This window comes from Mastigoproctus giganteus, chromosome 5 (assembly GCF_048544385.1).
Source record: "Mastigoproctus giganteus isolate SK-2022 chromosome 5, ASM4854438v1, whole genome shotgun sequence".
Classification (NCBI taxonomy): Eukaryota; Metazoa; Arthropoda; class Arachnida; order Uropygi; family Thelyphonidae; genus Mastigoproctus; species Mastigoproctus giganteus.
Genome location: NC_143579.1, coordinates 108,892,214 through 108,911,075, shown reverse-complemented (window position 1 = coordinate 108,911,075; position 18,862 = coordinate 108,892,214). Strand labels below are relative to the sequence as shown.

The 18,862-nt window shown below is 34.6% G+C and overlaps 1 protein-coding gene across 1 annotated transcript in view; it reads right to left on the bottom strand.

Moving 5' to 3' along the window:
- Positions 1–18,862, bottom strand: part of LOC150085626 (P-selectin-like) — a 292,465-nt gene that overhangs the window by 27,451 nt on the left and 246,152 nt on the right. Inside the window, exon 21 of the mRNA XM_090374622.1 lies at positions 1,653–1,691. Coding sequence (XP_090230748.1) covers positions 1,653–1,691 — 39 coding nt within the window. The remainder of the gene's footprint in view (positions 1–1,652; positions 1,692–18,862) is intronic.

Genomic DNA, 18,862 nt, shown 5'->3' with positions numbered 1-18,862 from the left:
ACAAAAGCCTTGCTAGTGTAAATTGCTTGTATTGATCTATTTTTGTTTTATCTTTCTAAAGAAAGAAGGGGCATCCATCTCATTATTCATGTGGAGTTCTAAAATTCCGTCATCTGGATCATTTCTGTCCATCTGTATCCATTACAGTGAAAAGTGAGGGTTGCAGTTTGATGGTTTCTGTCACTTTTGATTTTGTTGTTTAGAGGAACATCAGCTGGAACAGTAATTGGGCTATTACTAGCTTATTCAGTTGTTTGTTGCAAAGGACTGTTTGGAAATACAGTGCAAGGAATGTACCCATTTTGTGATAGATATATTTAGAAGAACTGATACATCTCTCTGAATACCTACTGGAAAATGTTGGAAATGTTGAGCAGCTGTGGCATAATAATTAAAACAGTGCTCTGACACTGTTTTGATTATTTGTCTTCTTGCCTCTGAGTATGTGATTCTGTTCTCCACTTTATATTTATGGATTTTTTTTCCCTTGCTTCCATAGTTCACATGTTTTGGAGAATGCTGTGTGGTTATCCTATCAATTTGGGCAACAAGAAGTGGTAAATGGAGCACTTCTTTGATCTACAATTAGGACATACTGCCTCACCTCATAATGCAGTTTGGGAGTGACTGTATTTTTGGCATTTGTAGCACCTGATGAGATTTAGGGTGTAAGGTCAAACATGACAGTGGAGATGGTAGGAGTTGGTAAATTGGGAGAGTTAAAAGTGAGGATTATGCTCCTTGTTGGAACAAGGATACCATCTTTTTGAGTCACAATTCTCCTTGCTTGGATGACTCTTCATTCACATAGCTCTTGGACGATTTCTTCCTCTGATACAGTTAGTAAGTCCCATTCTGATATTACTCCCTTTGAGGAGTTTAGGGTGGCATGGGGAGTAATTTTTATTGGGTGTCTGGCAAAGGTTGTCACTTTAATATCCTTGCAGAACATTGTAATTGAGGAATTGTAATTGAGTAAGGAAAATTGCAATTGAGTAAGGTCCTGACTTTCAAGTAGCTGGTGCAAAAGTTGTGAAAAGCTTTGGCAAGATCTGTGAAAACAACATCAAACTGACTGCTAGCAATGAACTTTCCAATAAAAAAAAAAATCCAGGGAGAGAGTTATGTATAAATTCACACTGTGCATCTGTGGTTAAAGGATGAAATAAGGTGTTGCGAGACATATTTGAATGATTGTATGAAAGATTTTTGTCAGAATTTAGATTTATGGAGCAGGTAGTAGCAGCACCTCAATGACTGCATGGCACCACTTATTACATACAAGGCTAATAAGTGCCGAAATGGGCTGTATGAGTAATGGAACACATTTCAAATAAACAAAAGTACTGCATACTTCTGTGGTGCAGTGCAATACTAAAGCAACTTGTGGTGACTTGCTTTCATAATATGATACTGATGTATCTCATCACAAATTTAGTTTACTCATAGTTACATATAGAACTGAGAAGGTTAATGCCCTACCTGTACAAAAATGCAATTTCACTTAACTAAAGATAGTCATATTTAAAGTGCATATCAATATATAAAGACAGTAGGAGAAATAAAAATGCAATATATTCATTGTAACAAATTATAATTAATAGCATTTGTATTTATAGCATTTAATTCATTTATAACAAATGTATACTCACATCGTCCATCAATAATATTTTCTGAATCCAATGCAATATCTGAAAGAGTTAATTGTTTTAAATTACATGAGGACGGAAAAGGAATACACAATTTAAATATACAATTTTAAAGCATTCCATACTACAGATTTCAAGAATGCTTATTCATCATAACTAACAACAATAACAGTTTATTGTCACAGAATGTGGGATTGTGTGCTCAGCTAATTTAGAATGTTTCATTATAAATGCACACATATGAAAAAGACATTAATCAAAATGAATTTTCTATAGAAGTATGTTATAAATCAGAAATGTGTGTTCTTGAACAACTGATTGGAAACATATTTTATACACAGATAATGCCAAAAAGCCTGAAAAAAAAAAACATAAACATTAAAAAGGTAAGTGAAGATGAATATTAATTTATTTAACCTAATAGAAATTTCTTGATAATAAGGCATTTATTTTTAATCAGTTGAGCAGCAAGTAAAGCAACTGCATATGTGAAAATTCTTTAAAGACGCTATTAGAAGCAATTATAGTCCTTACCATTGTTGAAAAAGAGATTAAAGATATATTGCAAAGAATTTACTATAAGAACGGCACTTTTCATCTTCAGTGGAATTTGTCTTACTGATACAGCAGAGATGTTAATTTGGGCTTGGATTTATTAAACAATTACAAGCTTTTGTTGAATTATTCTGAGTGATATTGTTTGACTTAAAAAAAAATGTTATAAATATTAATAAAGACGAGTTGTATGTATTATTGCATATCACTTTTTACAAATACTGTACATAATCCTCCACTACACACAGGGTTATGCTCTTCATGATGTCTGCAACCGAGGACCAATGAGAGAATAAGGTTCTTGATTCACAAGATATTTTTGTGTATAAATGCTGTTTAATTTTGCTAAGTATAAACTGTGTAGAAATAGAGAGGTCATCTTGATTTACAGTTTGTTTGTATATTTCAATATCATTAATAAATACTGAATAAATACAATTTCAATATCATTAATAAATATTGAAAACAGCAATAGGCTCAGCACTGAACCTGAATGCTAATGGAGCAATGGGACGATAACTGGATAGGGATTTGTCACCCCTTTTAGGAACTGGCTGGATATGAGCAAATTTCCAAGAAAAAGGAAAAACACCAGTGTAAAAAGGTGACAGAGTACAGGAGTAAGCTTAGGAGCACAGGTTTTGTGAGCAACTGGAGAAATAAGTGCAGAAACCGGGAGCTTTCTTGGTATCAAGATTATTCAAAATTCTTCTGACATCCTTTTTACGGAAGGCCACAGGAGGCACTGAATGATATACTGGGAATGGCAGGAAGCAGTTTATCAAGATTGTCAATACAAGGGTTAGAAGAAAAGTAGGATACTAATAAGTTGGCTTTATCTTTAGCTGAGGAGGCAATAGAGCCACCAGGTTTTTACAGAGGTAAGAGTACAGATGAGCAAAATTTGTGCCCAGAATTTTTGACTACTATTTGAACAAGAAACAATTTTCTACTCTCAGCTTGTTCAAAATCTAATTTGGACTGATTAACAACTGCTTTACAGTTGTTGGGAGTTTTTATGTAGGCAGAAAATGAACTTGGACATTTGAATGCAAGCCAATTGTGATATGCAATGTTCTATTTTGAATAGCTTTAGCACACTTATTGGAAAAACCAAAGTTTAAATAAAGGATGATATTTTAAGGTTCAGTGTGGAATAAATAATTTCACTGACATGATTTGGGCAAATGTTGACATCGGAAGATTTAAAACAATAACAATGGTCAATAGCTAAAATGTTTTGGTAATAAAATTAGTCAATTTTGACTAATATTAACATGCCAAATATGAATATGACAGTAAAAATGGATTATTAGCTCTATTTTTGATGATACTATATGTGTCACTTTTGGCACATTTTTGCTTGATTTTTGGGGAAATTTGGCCTTGAGGTACAGTTTGTGTGGCAATACTGCAGCCATTAGTGCTGAGTCACACTATTTCCTCTATAGCCACATCAGTCAGTCTGAGCCAGGCATCTGTTCATGCTACATTTGTTTTGCATCGACAGATGCCTGGACAGATGCCTTTGCATTTTCCATGGATAAATATCATAAATATTGAAAACAACAATGGGCTCAGCACTGAACCCTGGGAAACTCCACTAATAACAATAGCCTATGAAGGGCAGTGCCCATTAATAACCACTCTCTGTCTTCTTCCACTTTAGAATGGTTTTTGTCTAGATTTGGCATTTTCAAAGCCATTAATTAATTTAGAAACGTCCATTTTTTTTCAGCTTCTTGCACTTCTATGTTAAGTAATGCTAGCACTGATAGATGTTGTTCTATGGTGTTTCTCAAATAATTCTTAATTAATCTTAAGATTAATTAAGAATTATTAAGAGCATTTCGCGATTGATACAGTAACTGGAATTGTCAAAAATAATATCAATAAGGAGCACACTTCCAAAAAACTAACGTTCATATTGTAGTATATTACTATGACTAGTTCTGCAAATTCACGAATAGTTTTAATTTTTGCAATTTCAATTTTTAGTGACTTTACGCAAAGTAGTAATTGCATTACAAATGATTATGAAAAGTCACTTGAAACTTTCTTTTACACCTTCTCAGTGTTTTTATAATGGAATTGTCATTCTATTTGGATTAATTGAGTTGGAGTAAGAAATGCAAACAAGTCAAAAAATGTATTTAGTCCTTAACCTTTTGTGCAGTTCCGTTGTCACTAAGTCAGTTAATTACATGATAAAAAAAATGTTAACTTTAAAGAACAGTTCTGCATTTTAAAATCAATAGTCCTCTGCCTGTTCATCAAAATGTTTCTTAACAAATTGCCTGTTTATTTGCAAATTGACAAGTTGAACCCCATTTCTGCACAATAGATGATGCTTCCTTGATGATATTTTCAAATTCATTTCTTAATTTTTTCACTTGATTATATGATATTTCTATGCCCAATGCAGCTTGACCAATATCCATATTCTTTCTTTGCAAAATCATTGACATTTAATTAATACTCAAGATTTTTTTCTATCAGTATAGTGGTTAACACAAAATCAAAGTTTTCTATATTATTTTTAATCTGGACAGCTTCGAACTTTTCATGGCTTTTTGACGATTGTACGATAATTTTATTTAACGCCATTAGCAAATCAGGAAATCTCAATTTTATAGCAATTATAGATGCAAGCTGACTAGACCAACAAGTTGGATTTAATTTCTTTAATAAGTTGGATTTAATTCACTTGTAATTTGAGATAAAAAAAAAAAAAAAAGGTCCCAACAGTTAATACTGTAGCCAAAAAACACATATATACTTTGAAAAATGTTGAAATAGTTGGATATTTCTGGTACTCCATTTACTGCATTATTAATAATTAGATTGGAGAGTGTGTCCTGCACAACATACATAGAGTGCATTCAGTTGTAATTCATTTAGGCAAAGAATTATACTCTAATTTAGGCACAACATACAGAATTATACTGAGTGGTGCATATTCAGTGGTGCCTGGATATGCACCACTCATTGTGTTTGCTACAGCCTTTGCTTTACCCTTGCCCACAACATTTTGAAAGATTCAGATCATTTGAATTTATGGAGTCGCAAATAATTGACATTATTCCAGCAGCTAATCCATCAGTAATGGTGAGAAAACCAAGGAACGTTTCTCTGACATCTATACGTGTAGGTCTGTCATCATACTGATCTTTTACAATATGGACATAACGATACACCAAGCTTAGTTGAGATATTTTGCATTGTATCAGCAATAATGGAAAAATATGGATCTTCTTTAATATCCTTAGTTAATTGTTTTTTTAAATGTTTGCCCAAACATTCTGGATTTTGGGACTTAAATAATTAACGCTTCCAGTCGGTAAATGCATAACCTGTCTCATAATTGGGTCATATTCTGCTAACAACTTTACATCCAACAAAAAATTTCCAACGTATGTATCACTTAAATTTTCTTGATGACCCCTTAAAGCTAATGAATTTCTGGACAATTTTAGGATTATTTTAATCACCCGTTCTAATACTTTTCTCCAAAAATTACATTGTTTGTGCAAATTTTCTTCCATAATTCTATCAAGTCCTGTATTGCTTTTCCATGTTTCTTTCGTGATCCATGCTTCTATGTGCTTACAGCTAGTTTCGTGGTGCTTAATTTTAGTAGACAAATTTTGCCAATCATTGATGCCTTTCGTCCAGTTACATCTAGTTCCAGAAAACATCCAGCATGGCTTGCAATGTATGGAATAGCATAACCATTGCCTGTTCATTTTAAATCCAGATTTACTAGTGGTTGAGTAATATTTTACCGAAGATGATCTATTTTTGTTATTTTTCGGAAATGGTCCTTTTGGCTTGCAAGCACCATATTTTATAATAAATGTCTTCATATCTGCTATTAAGTTCTCTGGATAGTTTGCAATGTCAGTGGGGTAATTTTATTTTTTAAGATTTTCGATATTGATATTTTCAGTTTCTTTCAACGTTGAAAAAAACTTAATTTTCTTCCATGGAGGGAGATGGTCTACTTGAATGGCTCTTTTCCTATTTTGTCAGTGTCAAAAGTTGTAGATTGACTTGTCGTTGATGTTAATTCTGTTTCTGAATGAGCAAAATATGAAGTCAATTTTGGAATTTTTTTAACTTCTTTTGTTAGAGCTTCGTCAGCAGCGCATTTTATTTTGCATTTGAAAGTACCACTTTTATGCTTTTTCTCCATGGTTAATTTGAAAAATAATTAACCATGGAGAAAATATAATCTTTTATTGAACTTACCAATGGAATGGCGTATGTGTTGGGTTACTTAAAAAGATAAAAAAATTACAAATATTGATAAGGACTAAAGTAATTGTAATATAGTTGTAAAATATTGCACCAGGATATTAGTTCACTATAGAATATGTGAGATGGAATATTAGCACCAATCTAAAATTACACTTATAGATTTTCAGCACAGCTTACTTCAGTCATGTTGTCACCCGTTACGTAGCAGAATACATCACTCCTAATCTCAATAACCTACACTTTACCACCACAAACACTGATCCATTACATGTGAGTTATAATGTCATGAGTCATTTATGAGACAATTAGGGGAAAGTAAAGAACAAAGGTAAACTACAACCTTTAGATACTTTAGTTTTGGTTTGGATCTAACTGAAACAAACAGCAGTATCATTAATTGCTTTTCCCTTTTTGGAAACTCAAATTTAGTGGCTTCACCTTTGTTTATATAAATAAAAACCACATCGGCAGGATATATTTATATAAATTTATATAAATATAACACGTTGAGTGAAAATCATGAATCCGCTACCTTACTATGGGAGAAGGAATAAATGGAGGTATTGTGAACCCAATAACATAGTTTTTTTTTTTTTTTTTTTTTTTAAGACCTCAGAAGTTGAAATTTTCTCTATATAACTAAACTATTTATCTCTCTAAAAGGTCATTTTTATAGTGGAAATTGTATTAGTTTTATATAAATTGATGTCAAATAAGCACAACACAAATATCACTTTTAACCAAAGGATACAAAAACAAAATACGTAGCTGAAACATTTACAAATGCTGCTATTGGCTGAGAGAAAGTGCTACGTGGTCCGGCTAGTCGGAGACAATCGTAAGCCCATCATAACATAAAATAAGTAGGATAATTTATAGAATAAAATTTCAAAAAACCGATTCAAATAATTAAAATGCACTACACTTTGATCCTTATCATATGTTTGGTTATAAGAATCAATTTTGAATGCCTTTGTGACTTCTTTTCTAAAGCACATTTCTCGAAGTAACTACCATAAATCAATAAAAACAATTTGCACTTTCCAGTTTATTGGGCTTTTCTGTTAGTGAAATCTGTTATAAATGGGTAGTAAACGATCTTATTGCATTTGCGATAATACCAATAACTGGAATTGTGTGGGTTTTTACATTATGGTATTATGGTGAAATATTTGTAAAAGAATAAGAAGTTTACCTTTCTATGATACATAGAACACTTCCATATGATACTCTCCAGAAATTAAAACGAATATAACATTACAGTAAAAAATAAATTGAAAACATTTTGAAAAATTTAATATAAATTTTTCAAAATGATTTTCCTTCCTGAAGCTGACAACGCTTTTTGACCGTATGTCGTGATCACAGGAATGAAAATTACAGGATGTATGTGAGCATGAATCTTAAATAGGGATTATTTGTCTTCGCACATGCATGTAAAAGACCATGAATTGGAGATTAGATATGGACAGCGAACATTAACAGAATTCTCGTGTAATTTAATTATGACAGTTTCTGCAATTAATAGTTTCGTATAATTACTTTGGACTAAGTATTTTGGCCTCATTGAATAAAAATGTATGTTTTTTTTGTTAATGGCATGAAAAGCTAATTCTGACACTGCTGAACGAGAAGCACGAACTGAGGCCACGTGTTGTTTAACACGGAATTCAATTTATTTTTTATTGTAATGTTACATTCATTTTAATTTCTGGAGAGTATCATACGGAAGTGTTCTACATATCATAATTAGGTAACTTTTCTTATTCTTTTACAAATATTGATTTCAATATTTGTAAAAGAATAAAAACATCTTGAGCATCACAACTCTGGTTTATATTATCAAATTCATATGGTGAAATATGTTTCCCCTTCACTGAAATCTTCAATCATATAAGAAACATAAATAAATTTTCAAAATCTTCTCTTCATTCCTATTTACTTATTACAATAATGAAGGAAAAGTGACCAAAGGAAAGTGCAAGTGGTGGCAGTGCTAGGAAATGAAACAAAATTGATTTAGAAATGAAGGTGAAAATGATGAACAATTATGAAGCAGCGCAAAGTTTGTCATCTATTGCACGGGAATTAGGTCTCTCTGCTTTAATAGCAAATACTATTGTAAAGGACAGTGTGCATATAAAAGAATATGTTAAAGGATCAACAGTGATCACAAAACAGCATTCAGGTGCTATATCGGAGATGGAAAGCTATTAGTAATTAGGATGGAAAATCAGATTCAGAAGCAAGTGCCCCTGAAGTTTTTGTACTGGCACTTGTCTTAATCTTTTTATTGTACATTTCAAAGCAAACTTTTATCATTTTTCCTGCACGTGAAGTCAAAAAATTGAATAAATAATTCTATTTACATGTTCGTCATACATTTCTTTTTTTTGCTTCAATCAAAGTCAGTATGAATAGTTGCAAGTACTGTATAAGCATTTAGCAAAATTCTGACTTAGGTAAAATTCAACTTGTCTAGAGTTTCATGGAACACAACCCTTAACCCAATTCGCATAAGTTGGAGATTGGCTGTACTCAATAATAATGACCCCTATTTGACTTTGGCCCCAGCAGTCACAAATCCTTAAAAATTGCCCTGGAAGCAGCAGCTATGCTAATACCCTTTCACATCTCTATTCACTGCAGTTTTGCTTGTGCTTGTGCTGTGCAGCTAGCTAACAATAAACATGTTTCGTGTGAAAAAAATTATTGTTCGTAGGCATAGTAAATTTTATCATAAACATAACTAAAAAACTTGCATTTTTACTCAATTAAATTTTTTTCTGTTTTGGGCAGGAGGGCAGTGGGTCCCCCTTCGGTCATGGGCCCCAATGCACTGCATTGGCATGGTTATGCCACTGTCCATAGCAGTAACATGCCACATTGCTCCAGTTTATACAGCAGTCTTTTATGTGCAACAATATCAAAAGCCATCCTGAAATCTAAGTATGTGAGTTAAAATTATTTTTGCATCCAGTTCCTTGGTCACTGCATCATAGTAACCTGTCAGACTGGTTAGACGAGACTGCCAACTTGACAAATCCATGCTGCGATTGCAGTATAATTGCATGCCTGTCCAAATGGCCCTGCATTACTTCTTTAACCAGTGATTCCATTATTTTCCTTGGAACAAAATTTAAGCTAACAGGTCTGTAATTACTCATATCATCTTTTGATTCCACTTTATCAATTGGGGATATATTTTCACTTCTCCAGTCCACAGGGACTTCCCCTGAATCTAAAGATGCTCTCAAAATTATAGCTAAGGGTTTTCTTACTTCCTTTTCTGCCTCCCTTAATATAACTGGATAGATTCCATCTGCCCTAGGTATCTTTTTTTGTATCCATCCTCAACGATTTCCCCTCCACTTTCCTTTCAGTTGAGGCACCTCCATAGCCAGGTGGGAAGGAGCAGCAGTGCGTAGCACACTTCTTGATTAGACCGGGGTTCGAGCATGCCATCACCGGATACGGAAAGATCAGGGAATAACCACCGCATATCCCCGGAGCAATATGGCCTTAGTTGCTAATGCTCCTAAAAAAAAAAAAAAAAAAAAAAAACCTTTCAGTTATCACAAAGTCATTTAGCTTATTAAAAGTTTTATAAACATCGGCATCCCCTACCCTAAAGAATTCCTCATGTGTGAATGTCGATGCAAAATACCTATTTAACTTGTCTGTAAAATGTGAGCTCACGTGGGGTGGTAATAATGTGCTTTCGCCTTAATCCTGTGAAGTTCTTTTCAGAAAATTTAATTTTGACTGTTATCATGGTGCCGACTAAAACAATAAGTGACAGTGGTACTAGTAAATCTATCAAGGAAAGGAAAGCGATAGAGTTGGATCAGAAAATTAAAATAATAAGGATGTATGAAAATGGCCAAACATTAACAAGTATCGTGCGGAATTCAGATTTGTCAGTGGCAACAGTGAAAACAAAAAAGAAGAAAGACAGAATACGAGAAGCAGTCGGGACTAATGAAGGTCAACTATAATAATAACCAAGGCTATGAAATACAAATCAGTTTTTGCAGTTCCGTAACATGCATTTTTTCTTCCTTTTATGTTTTCTTTTCTTATGTGCCACTCCGACTACTTCACCTCTGTCCCTAGATAAAGTTTTTAATTGAACTAATTAAAAATATATAACTATTTTTCTTCATTCTTCTGAGGATATTATGTGGTTTTTGTAATTTTGGCATATCAACGATATAGTAACAATATTTTATTAGTCATTCTCGAGTTATGTAAATCTCGAGTTACGTAAGAAGTCCTGGAATGTATTTTTTTCATATGTCAGGGACTTACTGTATTTTTAGATTAAACAGGAAATCGATTATCCGGGAATATTTTTTTACCATCTATCCCGGAAAATTGAGAGTCTACTGTACTACCATAGGCTTCTGTGTCACCTGATAATTTATATGCATTCCATGCATTTATCTTCTCTGCCACGAGTCTCATTAGTTCATCTGACAACCATTTGGCCCTGCACCTTGAACAGTATTTCTTATTTGGTATGAAAAGCCTAGTAGCTTCCAAGATTAATTACAGCAGGCCCCTGTTATAATGCGGTTTGCTTTACGCTGATTCGTTATAACGCTGTTCTTATATTATAATCTGTATCTGACTATAACGCTGTCACAGATCACTATAACGCTCTTTTACAGATTGCATTTTTGGCATATTTAGCGAAATCGTTTCCTTTGATGGAGTCGATAGCTTGAAAATGAATAGCAAAACAGCATTAAAACGTTTCCCACGCCGACTTGAGAAATTTTCCCATGCTCAGTGAAATTTTCTCACACGCTAATTTAATTGCAGTACAGTGACTTGTTACATAGTTCCAAGATCAACATTTTAAAAAATTATCAAGTATATTGCTTGTAATATTTGCGTTATATGCATTTATCCGAAGTCTAGTCATCACTCAGTACCATATTAGACATCTTGCGAAATGGACAGTTTACTTGAACATTGTATCATAATTAATGCAACCAACGCAGTTACATTTTCGAAGAGTTAATAATGGCCGATAAGAATGAAAAAGCAAAAACGTCTGAGTGCAGTACGAAGACTATAAATGTAAGAAAAAGACTGAATGTGAAAATTAAATTAGATGTTTTGAAGCGAATTGATTCTGGTCAAAGACAAGCGGATGTGTGCCATAATTTAGGACTTGCGAGTTTAACTGTAAGAACAATTATAAAAAAAAAAATAAAGAATTAATTTTAGCAGCGGGAAAGATAGCTGTTCCACTGCAAGCAACTAGGGCTAGGCTGGCTATTAGGATTGAAATGGAAAGACTTAACTAATTTTATTGAAGATAATATCCAATGTAGAATTCAGTTAAGTTAAATATTATTAAAAAAAAAAAGAGAAAGAGATTAGCCAATATGATGATCTGAAGAAAAAACTCACCTAAAAAAAAAAATGTGGAACCATTTAAAACTAGTAAGGGCTGGTTGAATAGATTTAAAATCCAGGGAGAAGCCACAAGTGCAGAAGGAGCCGAAACTTTCAAAAAAGAACTTGTTAAAATTATTGAAGAGGGATATTATGTGTTATACTTCTCAACAAGTTTTTAACATAGATGAAGCAGGACTTTTGTGGAAACGAATGCCTAAAAGAAGTTTCATATTGAAAGAAGAAAAAAGCATGCCAGGTTTCAAAGCGGCGAAGGATCGGTTAACTTTATTGTTGGGTGGTAATGCTGCGGAGGATTTAAAATTAATATCCCTTTTAGTTTATTTGGAAGAGGGCCAAAGTTCAATCCAAAATCGACATATTTTTCATGATTAAATTCATCAATTAAATTAAATCAATTTAGATCAATTAAATTCATGATTTTAATTGGAATTGTAAGTTTATTTTGATGCATAAGTAGTTACCACATAATTATATAAGTATGTAATGCAGAATATTTTATATGTACAAATATTTTTATATTAAATATTTTGACTGACATTTGTGCATCTTTTCACTACCGTTTATTGATTAGGAAATATCCTATGGCACCGACCACAACTCACAAATACATATGTTACCTTATGGGAATGCGGTGCTCGCTTAGCACTCTGTTTTTATGGAATGAATTATCAGCGTTAAGCGGGGGTCACCTGTACTTGAATGCTTCCCATTCAGAATTTTCTGTTGATAATATCATCAGTTGGTCCCACTATATATAATTCATAAACTGTCCGAGACCACCACAGTCACCTTTTAGAAAGGAAAAACCCTTCCCTTTACCCCTGATAGTAATTACATCTTTATTTGTTATTTGATTTTTTTTTTAGGAGCATTAGCAACTAAGACCATATTGCTCCGGGACATGCGGTGGTCATTCCCTGACCTTTCCGCATCCTCCGTATTTGGTGGTGATGGGCTCGAACCCCGGTCTAATCAAGAAGCGTGTGCTACGCACTGCTGCTCCTTCCCACCTGGCTACAGAGGCGCCTACATCTTTAAGTAAAGCCCACATCATTACACTGCAATCACTGCCATCTAGTGGGTCCTTTATCTGCAGATTCTTAACGTATGAAGAATCGTTGCTGATAACCAGATCAATAGTAATGCTTCCTCTTGTTACTGTAGAAAACAGTAATCCAAAAATCTGCAAAATTTTGCTAGTGTGTGAGTAATCCACAAATTCCAATCAACATCTGGAAAGTTAAAATCCCCCATTATAAGACATTAGCAGAGGCATATGATGCAAGAAAGCAGGCTTATGCAGCATCAGCCAAAAAAAAAAAAAAAAAAACCCTTTCACCTCACCCCTCCATTCATTCAAAATACCTGTCCAGCTGAGCCTTAAATTTATTTAGGCTATCAACTTCCACAACAAGGGATGGAAGTCTGTTCCACCAACCAATTACCTGCTGGCTAAAGGCAAAAACATTCTGATTTTCTGGCCTGGTCTATTTCCCTGTTTGTCTGTTTGGTATACTCATCACAGTCATTAGGCTTATAACACATTCCTATTCTCAATTTTGTTTTCCCAGTGCTTATATCACACCAAACTGACTCAACACAGTACACCCAAGTCAACTGGGTACACTGTCTTAGATTTAATATTCTTCTTAACTAAATGCATAACCCCTCCACCTCTCCTGTCTGTCCTTCCTGTTTACCTTGTACTCCCCATATTCAAATTCAACATCACTTATGTCTGAGTGTCACCACATCTCTGCTATTCCTACACTGTTTGCTTTTGTTTACTTTGTTGACAATCAATACTTCAAATTCATCAAATTTATTTATAATGCTCCTAGCATTAGTATACATGCATGTGTTCTTACTCTTAGTTATCCTAACATAGCCCATGTATTCATTTGTTCCATGATGACCTACAGCAGGGGCCGAACCCCAGACACCTGCATGTACCAATAATAGCGATGTAAGAATCTGCAGCTCTAGTTAAACTATTAGTCTGTGTATCCCCCTCAAGCTAGCAGTTTTCTGACTCACCTATCACTGCCTCAATAGCATCAGCAAATATTCTTGCACCCCTTCCTATTCACGTGTATCCCATCCATGTAAAAACTCTCTCTCCTGTTAACCAGCACAGATCACGCTGAGAAAAATTCTACCCAATGAGCCTTGCGCATTCTCTCCATGGGTGAACTGATTGACAAGGCTCTCAACAAATACTCCCTCTTTTTGTGTCTGGGTGGAACTGCAGACTTTCAAATTCAATCATAATGTGATTTTTTGCCAACCTTGCCCTGTACTTGTTAAGTAATTCCTCAGATCTCTTACTCTTGATATCATTAGTGCCAATGTGTACAACAATAACACCTTTGGTGCCTTTAAAATATGATATCTGCTCTACAACATCATCTACTTTTGCCTCTGGGAGACATACCCTAGTCCCATTCCACCAATCCTTCTTGCACAACATATTTCCTGTTTCCCTGACAATAGAGTCACCGACAATAACTAGCTTGTGTGGTTAGGATTGTTTGGTATTCTGGTAGGTAAATGACCAATCTGTGCAAGGTGATTGGTAATTGCAAGATCCTTAGCATCTTGAATAGCTGGGCCTGTGTGACTAGAAAATGGAAGGCAGTTGGAGTTGTGGACATAAAAATTGCCAAGGAAAATTAACTCAGTGTTAGTAAAGTTGGGCTGGAGAAAGTTGAGTTTCAAACAATGGAAGTCAAAGACTTCCAAGTGATTAGTGGAGCTGGGAGAACTCCAGAGGCAGCAGAAGAATTTGATAGAATTGTATATAGAGATTTTAAGCCAGAGAAAATTGAAAAAAAAGAAAATTCAAATTACTGTCTCTGATTAAGGCATATCAGAGAGACATATGCATAAATGGCACCTTTGAAGTGGTAGGAATTGTACAGTGAATAATTATGACAATTGAGATGAGCAGCTGTTAGAGCAACCAATAAATGGGACTCTCTGAGAAAAAATAAGTGAAACTTGGCAGACTGTAGATGGAAATGTACATCGGTAAGATTCGAACTGAGACCATGTATATTTGTGAATGAGTAAGTTCTGGGAGGTTTAAATCTTTTTGCAGTTAAATTGTTCTATAGTTTGCTTATTTATGATGTATTCAGTAATAAAGTACAAGTGAGTGTGGGGGGGGAATCAAGTATGAAGTAATGAAATTTTTTGATATGGCATACACACAGCAAGAATATACTCAGCTCGACAGTGCCCCTGCACACACAGTACTCTGACTTCCTCCAGTCACTATCTGGCAGAGTAGAGGCAGCAAAATTATATATTAGCTGAGCTCTTGAAGAGTTACCAATAGATTTGGTCTACTAGACTATCTAGCAGCTGGCCTGTGAATACCATTTTAGAGCTGTATCCTCAAAATGTAAGGAAGATTGGCTTACATCTAGAAAGACATCGATCATACTGTATGATGGAAGAGATAGGAGTTGATGGAGCTTTGCTCTGGAGACTGTAGTTTTCACCACTTCAAGCCTCCAATAATCAATGTGGTGATATTGCACCAGATTAACTACCACCTAGTACTGCCTGCCTTTGTGTGGTGTGGATGCCACACCTCAATCCCCACTTGTGTTGGTTCACGCCTGGGTAGTCACCTCTAGTATACCAGGTACAGCATTTCAGGACTTGCATGGTAGTTATACCCATGATTACTAACAGTCTCCCATCATCACGAAGGTGCAAGCAGAGGTTGTCACAGAACTGGTCTTAACCAAAATTTGGTTCACTTGATTCACAAGCATCCCCTGAATATCATTTTAGACTCCTAGGTGCCTTAGCTTGTCATGGAGAGTGCCTGTGACAAAGCAAGGACCATTAAATAGTCCTTGTCCCAATGAAAAGCTGTTAAAATTTAACAGTTTTTCTTTGGACTGGAATCATTTGAAAATATCTGTTAATTCTCCTAACGGCATGCTTGAATTTTGTCCAAAATGTTGAAACTTTTTTCACCTCAGTCGTTGGTCATAAATAAAGCTTTTTGGCATCATCTTCATACAAAAAAGAGCAAACTTTTAAAGGTTTTTTTTTTTTTTTTTTACTGCACAAAAGCCTGTGGCTTCTTTGTACTATATGAATACTATTACAACTTTTACTTCAAGATCAACAGTTAAAGCTGATGACCATTCTCTTTATCCATCCCTGATTGTTTTACTGTCATTCTTCACTTTCATTGAACAGCTGAATGAAATTGCCATGAACGTTTTCTTTTCCTTATATAACTGTTCATGTTACTTGAAAACTTGTTCATTTAACATTGCAGATTCCTTTTAAGTTTTTCAACCATTTGTAACTTTCTGTGGGAATTTTTCTAAATTTAACCAGCAATTTCATATTTTGAAACAAAATCCACTTTAATATAAACTGCACAGGGAGAAATAACAAATGCAATGTAGAGCAAACTTTTAAAGCCATTATAATATATTTTACGTAGTCAGATTTCTCTGTAAGAAAAATTAACATATTGTAGCAAGACAGGAACTACAAATTGGTATCAAATAAGCCAAAGGACAACAGCTGCAGCTAAGGAGAAATTAATTAGTGTCTGTAACAAACATCACATTAGTTGCACAAAAGAATAGTCAAGAGATGTAGCAATTCATTTCAGGTTTTACTGCACCTTAGCTGCTTAGACCATATTGCATCAGTATATTATGTTTGTGTGTTCACAGATTACTTTGCATCATGTGTGACTAAAAAATCTAGAATACTTCATGGGGTGGTGGAATCCTACTTCCTCTACCTGAGATTGGTTAACTATACAACCCAGAATGAAGGGGCTTATGAGGATGAAAAAACAGAAAAAAACATAGGTAGTAACTAAAGAGCACAACCAATTTATGTACTTCGCACAAAGATGAATATATTCTCAAGGGTTATCACTCAGCATTATGCAATACGTAATTATCTTCTATCTGTTTCAATAAGCATTATATCAGAAATAGTAAACCACAAGGGAAAAAAAAAGTCATATATTTAAGGGGTAGGACAAAAAGCTTAATTATTTGCTAGTGGATTAACAATAATAACATTTGTAGGGACCGACCCACTAAGATATGAGTCATATCAAATAAGATTAAATTAGCTATTTTTGAAGCAGCAAGAAAAATTAATATTTCACTTTTCAATATTCCCATTTTGCTTAAATAGACATCTTAATACTTAAGTAATAAATTATGGGTGGACAAGCTTATCAAGCATTCAAATATTACATGAATTTTATTCAATAAAATTCAATAAAACACAAATTTTATTGAATTTTATTCAATAAAATTCGTGTAAGCAATAAAATCCTAATTTTTCAGGCGGAATTATTTCAAAATGATGATTGTTTTGTTTAAATTGTATTTTGGCAAGTTCATTAATAAATAATGTGGGGTATTATGAAATTAATATTGTTTGGGTCTATCTACAAGGATTGAGGGGAAAATTAATAGCAACCAAGTCAAAATATACATTTTACAGCACTAGCAGAGAGGCGCCTCCGTAGCCAGGTGGGAAGGAGCACCAGTGTGTAGCACACGCTTCTTGATTAGACCGGGGTTCGAGCCCGTCACCACCAAATACGGAGGACGCGGAAAGGTCAGGGAATGACCACCGCACATCCCCGGAGCAATATGGCCTTAGTTGCTAATGCTCCTAAAAACCAAATAACAACAACAACAACAACAACAACACTAGCAGAGAGAGAGAGAGAGAGAGAGAGAGAGAGAGAGAGAGAGAGAGAGAGAGAGAGAGAGAGAGCAAGAGCACCATTTGTGTGTCTCTCCCTTTTCCAGTAGTTGCCGATCAGTTTGGTTTCGAATTTCACAAATCACTATGATATTCACCATGCCTCACTACCTATGGGGGCAACTTATTCTAGTGATAAACAACTCACTGGTGGCCAAAGTAAAATTCTTATAATGCAGTCTAAAATTTTTCCACCCGAGCTTGAATTTGTCCCCTGGTATGTCCCACTAAAGAATAAGGGGACTCTCTCTCTCTCTCATTGTATGGGTACTCTTTTGTCAATCCTATCAGATGTACTACACATCATTAAACCTTTTCAAGGAATGGTCTCCATACCTGGACACAGTAGTATTCTAATTGCAGTATGAGCTCACTAGCACAACGGAATTATAAACTATTTCTACAAGCAATTAATCGACAAATCAAGGATGATACCACAATTCCTTCTTTATGCCTGTCTGAAAGGAAATTCTCGAATCCCTTTCTTCCTCTACTGTTTACTCAACTTTTCCAAGTGTAAAAAGCTTCCAAGATTTCTCAAGAATAAAAATCTTGTATCCTGTAGCAATAAAACAGTTTTCATTAATCTGACCATCCATGTGCCTACCAAAACCGTCCTGAAGGAGCACTGGTTAGAAAGAATTCAAAGGACAACCAGATTGGTATGAAAAATAGCTAGGTAGGTGCGGACTGCAAAGTTTGACCACTATACATTTTAGGGGGCCCTGATAGAAGTATATAAAGCCTGGAGGGAAGTATACTTTCATTGGTAAGAGAAGCAAGAACTAAGGGGCAAAAATATAAAATATTGTGGAATAACAGAAGGCTGATCTCATGAAGTTTACGTTCGGGCAACAGCTGGGTGGTAATTCTAAAAAGTACAAAACTGCACATGCTTTGAGTGGCTGAGGCTCAAGCTCGCGTGACTGCTAAATACGGTACAATGTTCTTGCATTCTCTTATCATATGAACTCCTTTAACTTTAATGTGGTCGTCCCAAAATATAAAGAAATTTATTTTAATTTCTCATTGGAAATAACTGCCTGCCACAGTAATCATCTGAAAGTTTAGCATTTAGCATTAGTAGACGCACATGATGCAAGAAAGTAAGCTTATGCAGCATTAGCCAAAAAAAAAAAAAAACACTTCCATTTCACCCCTCCGTTTGTTTGAAATACTTGTCCAGCTGAGCC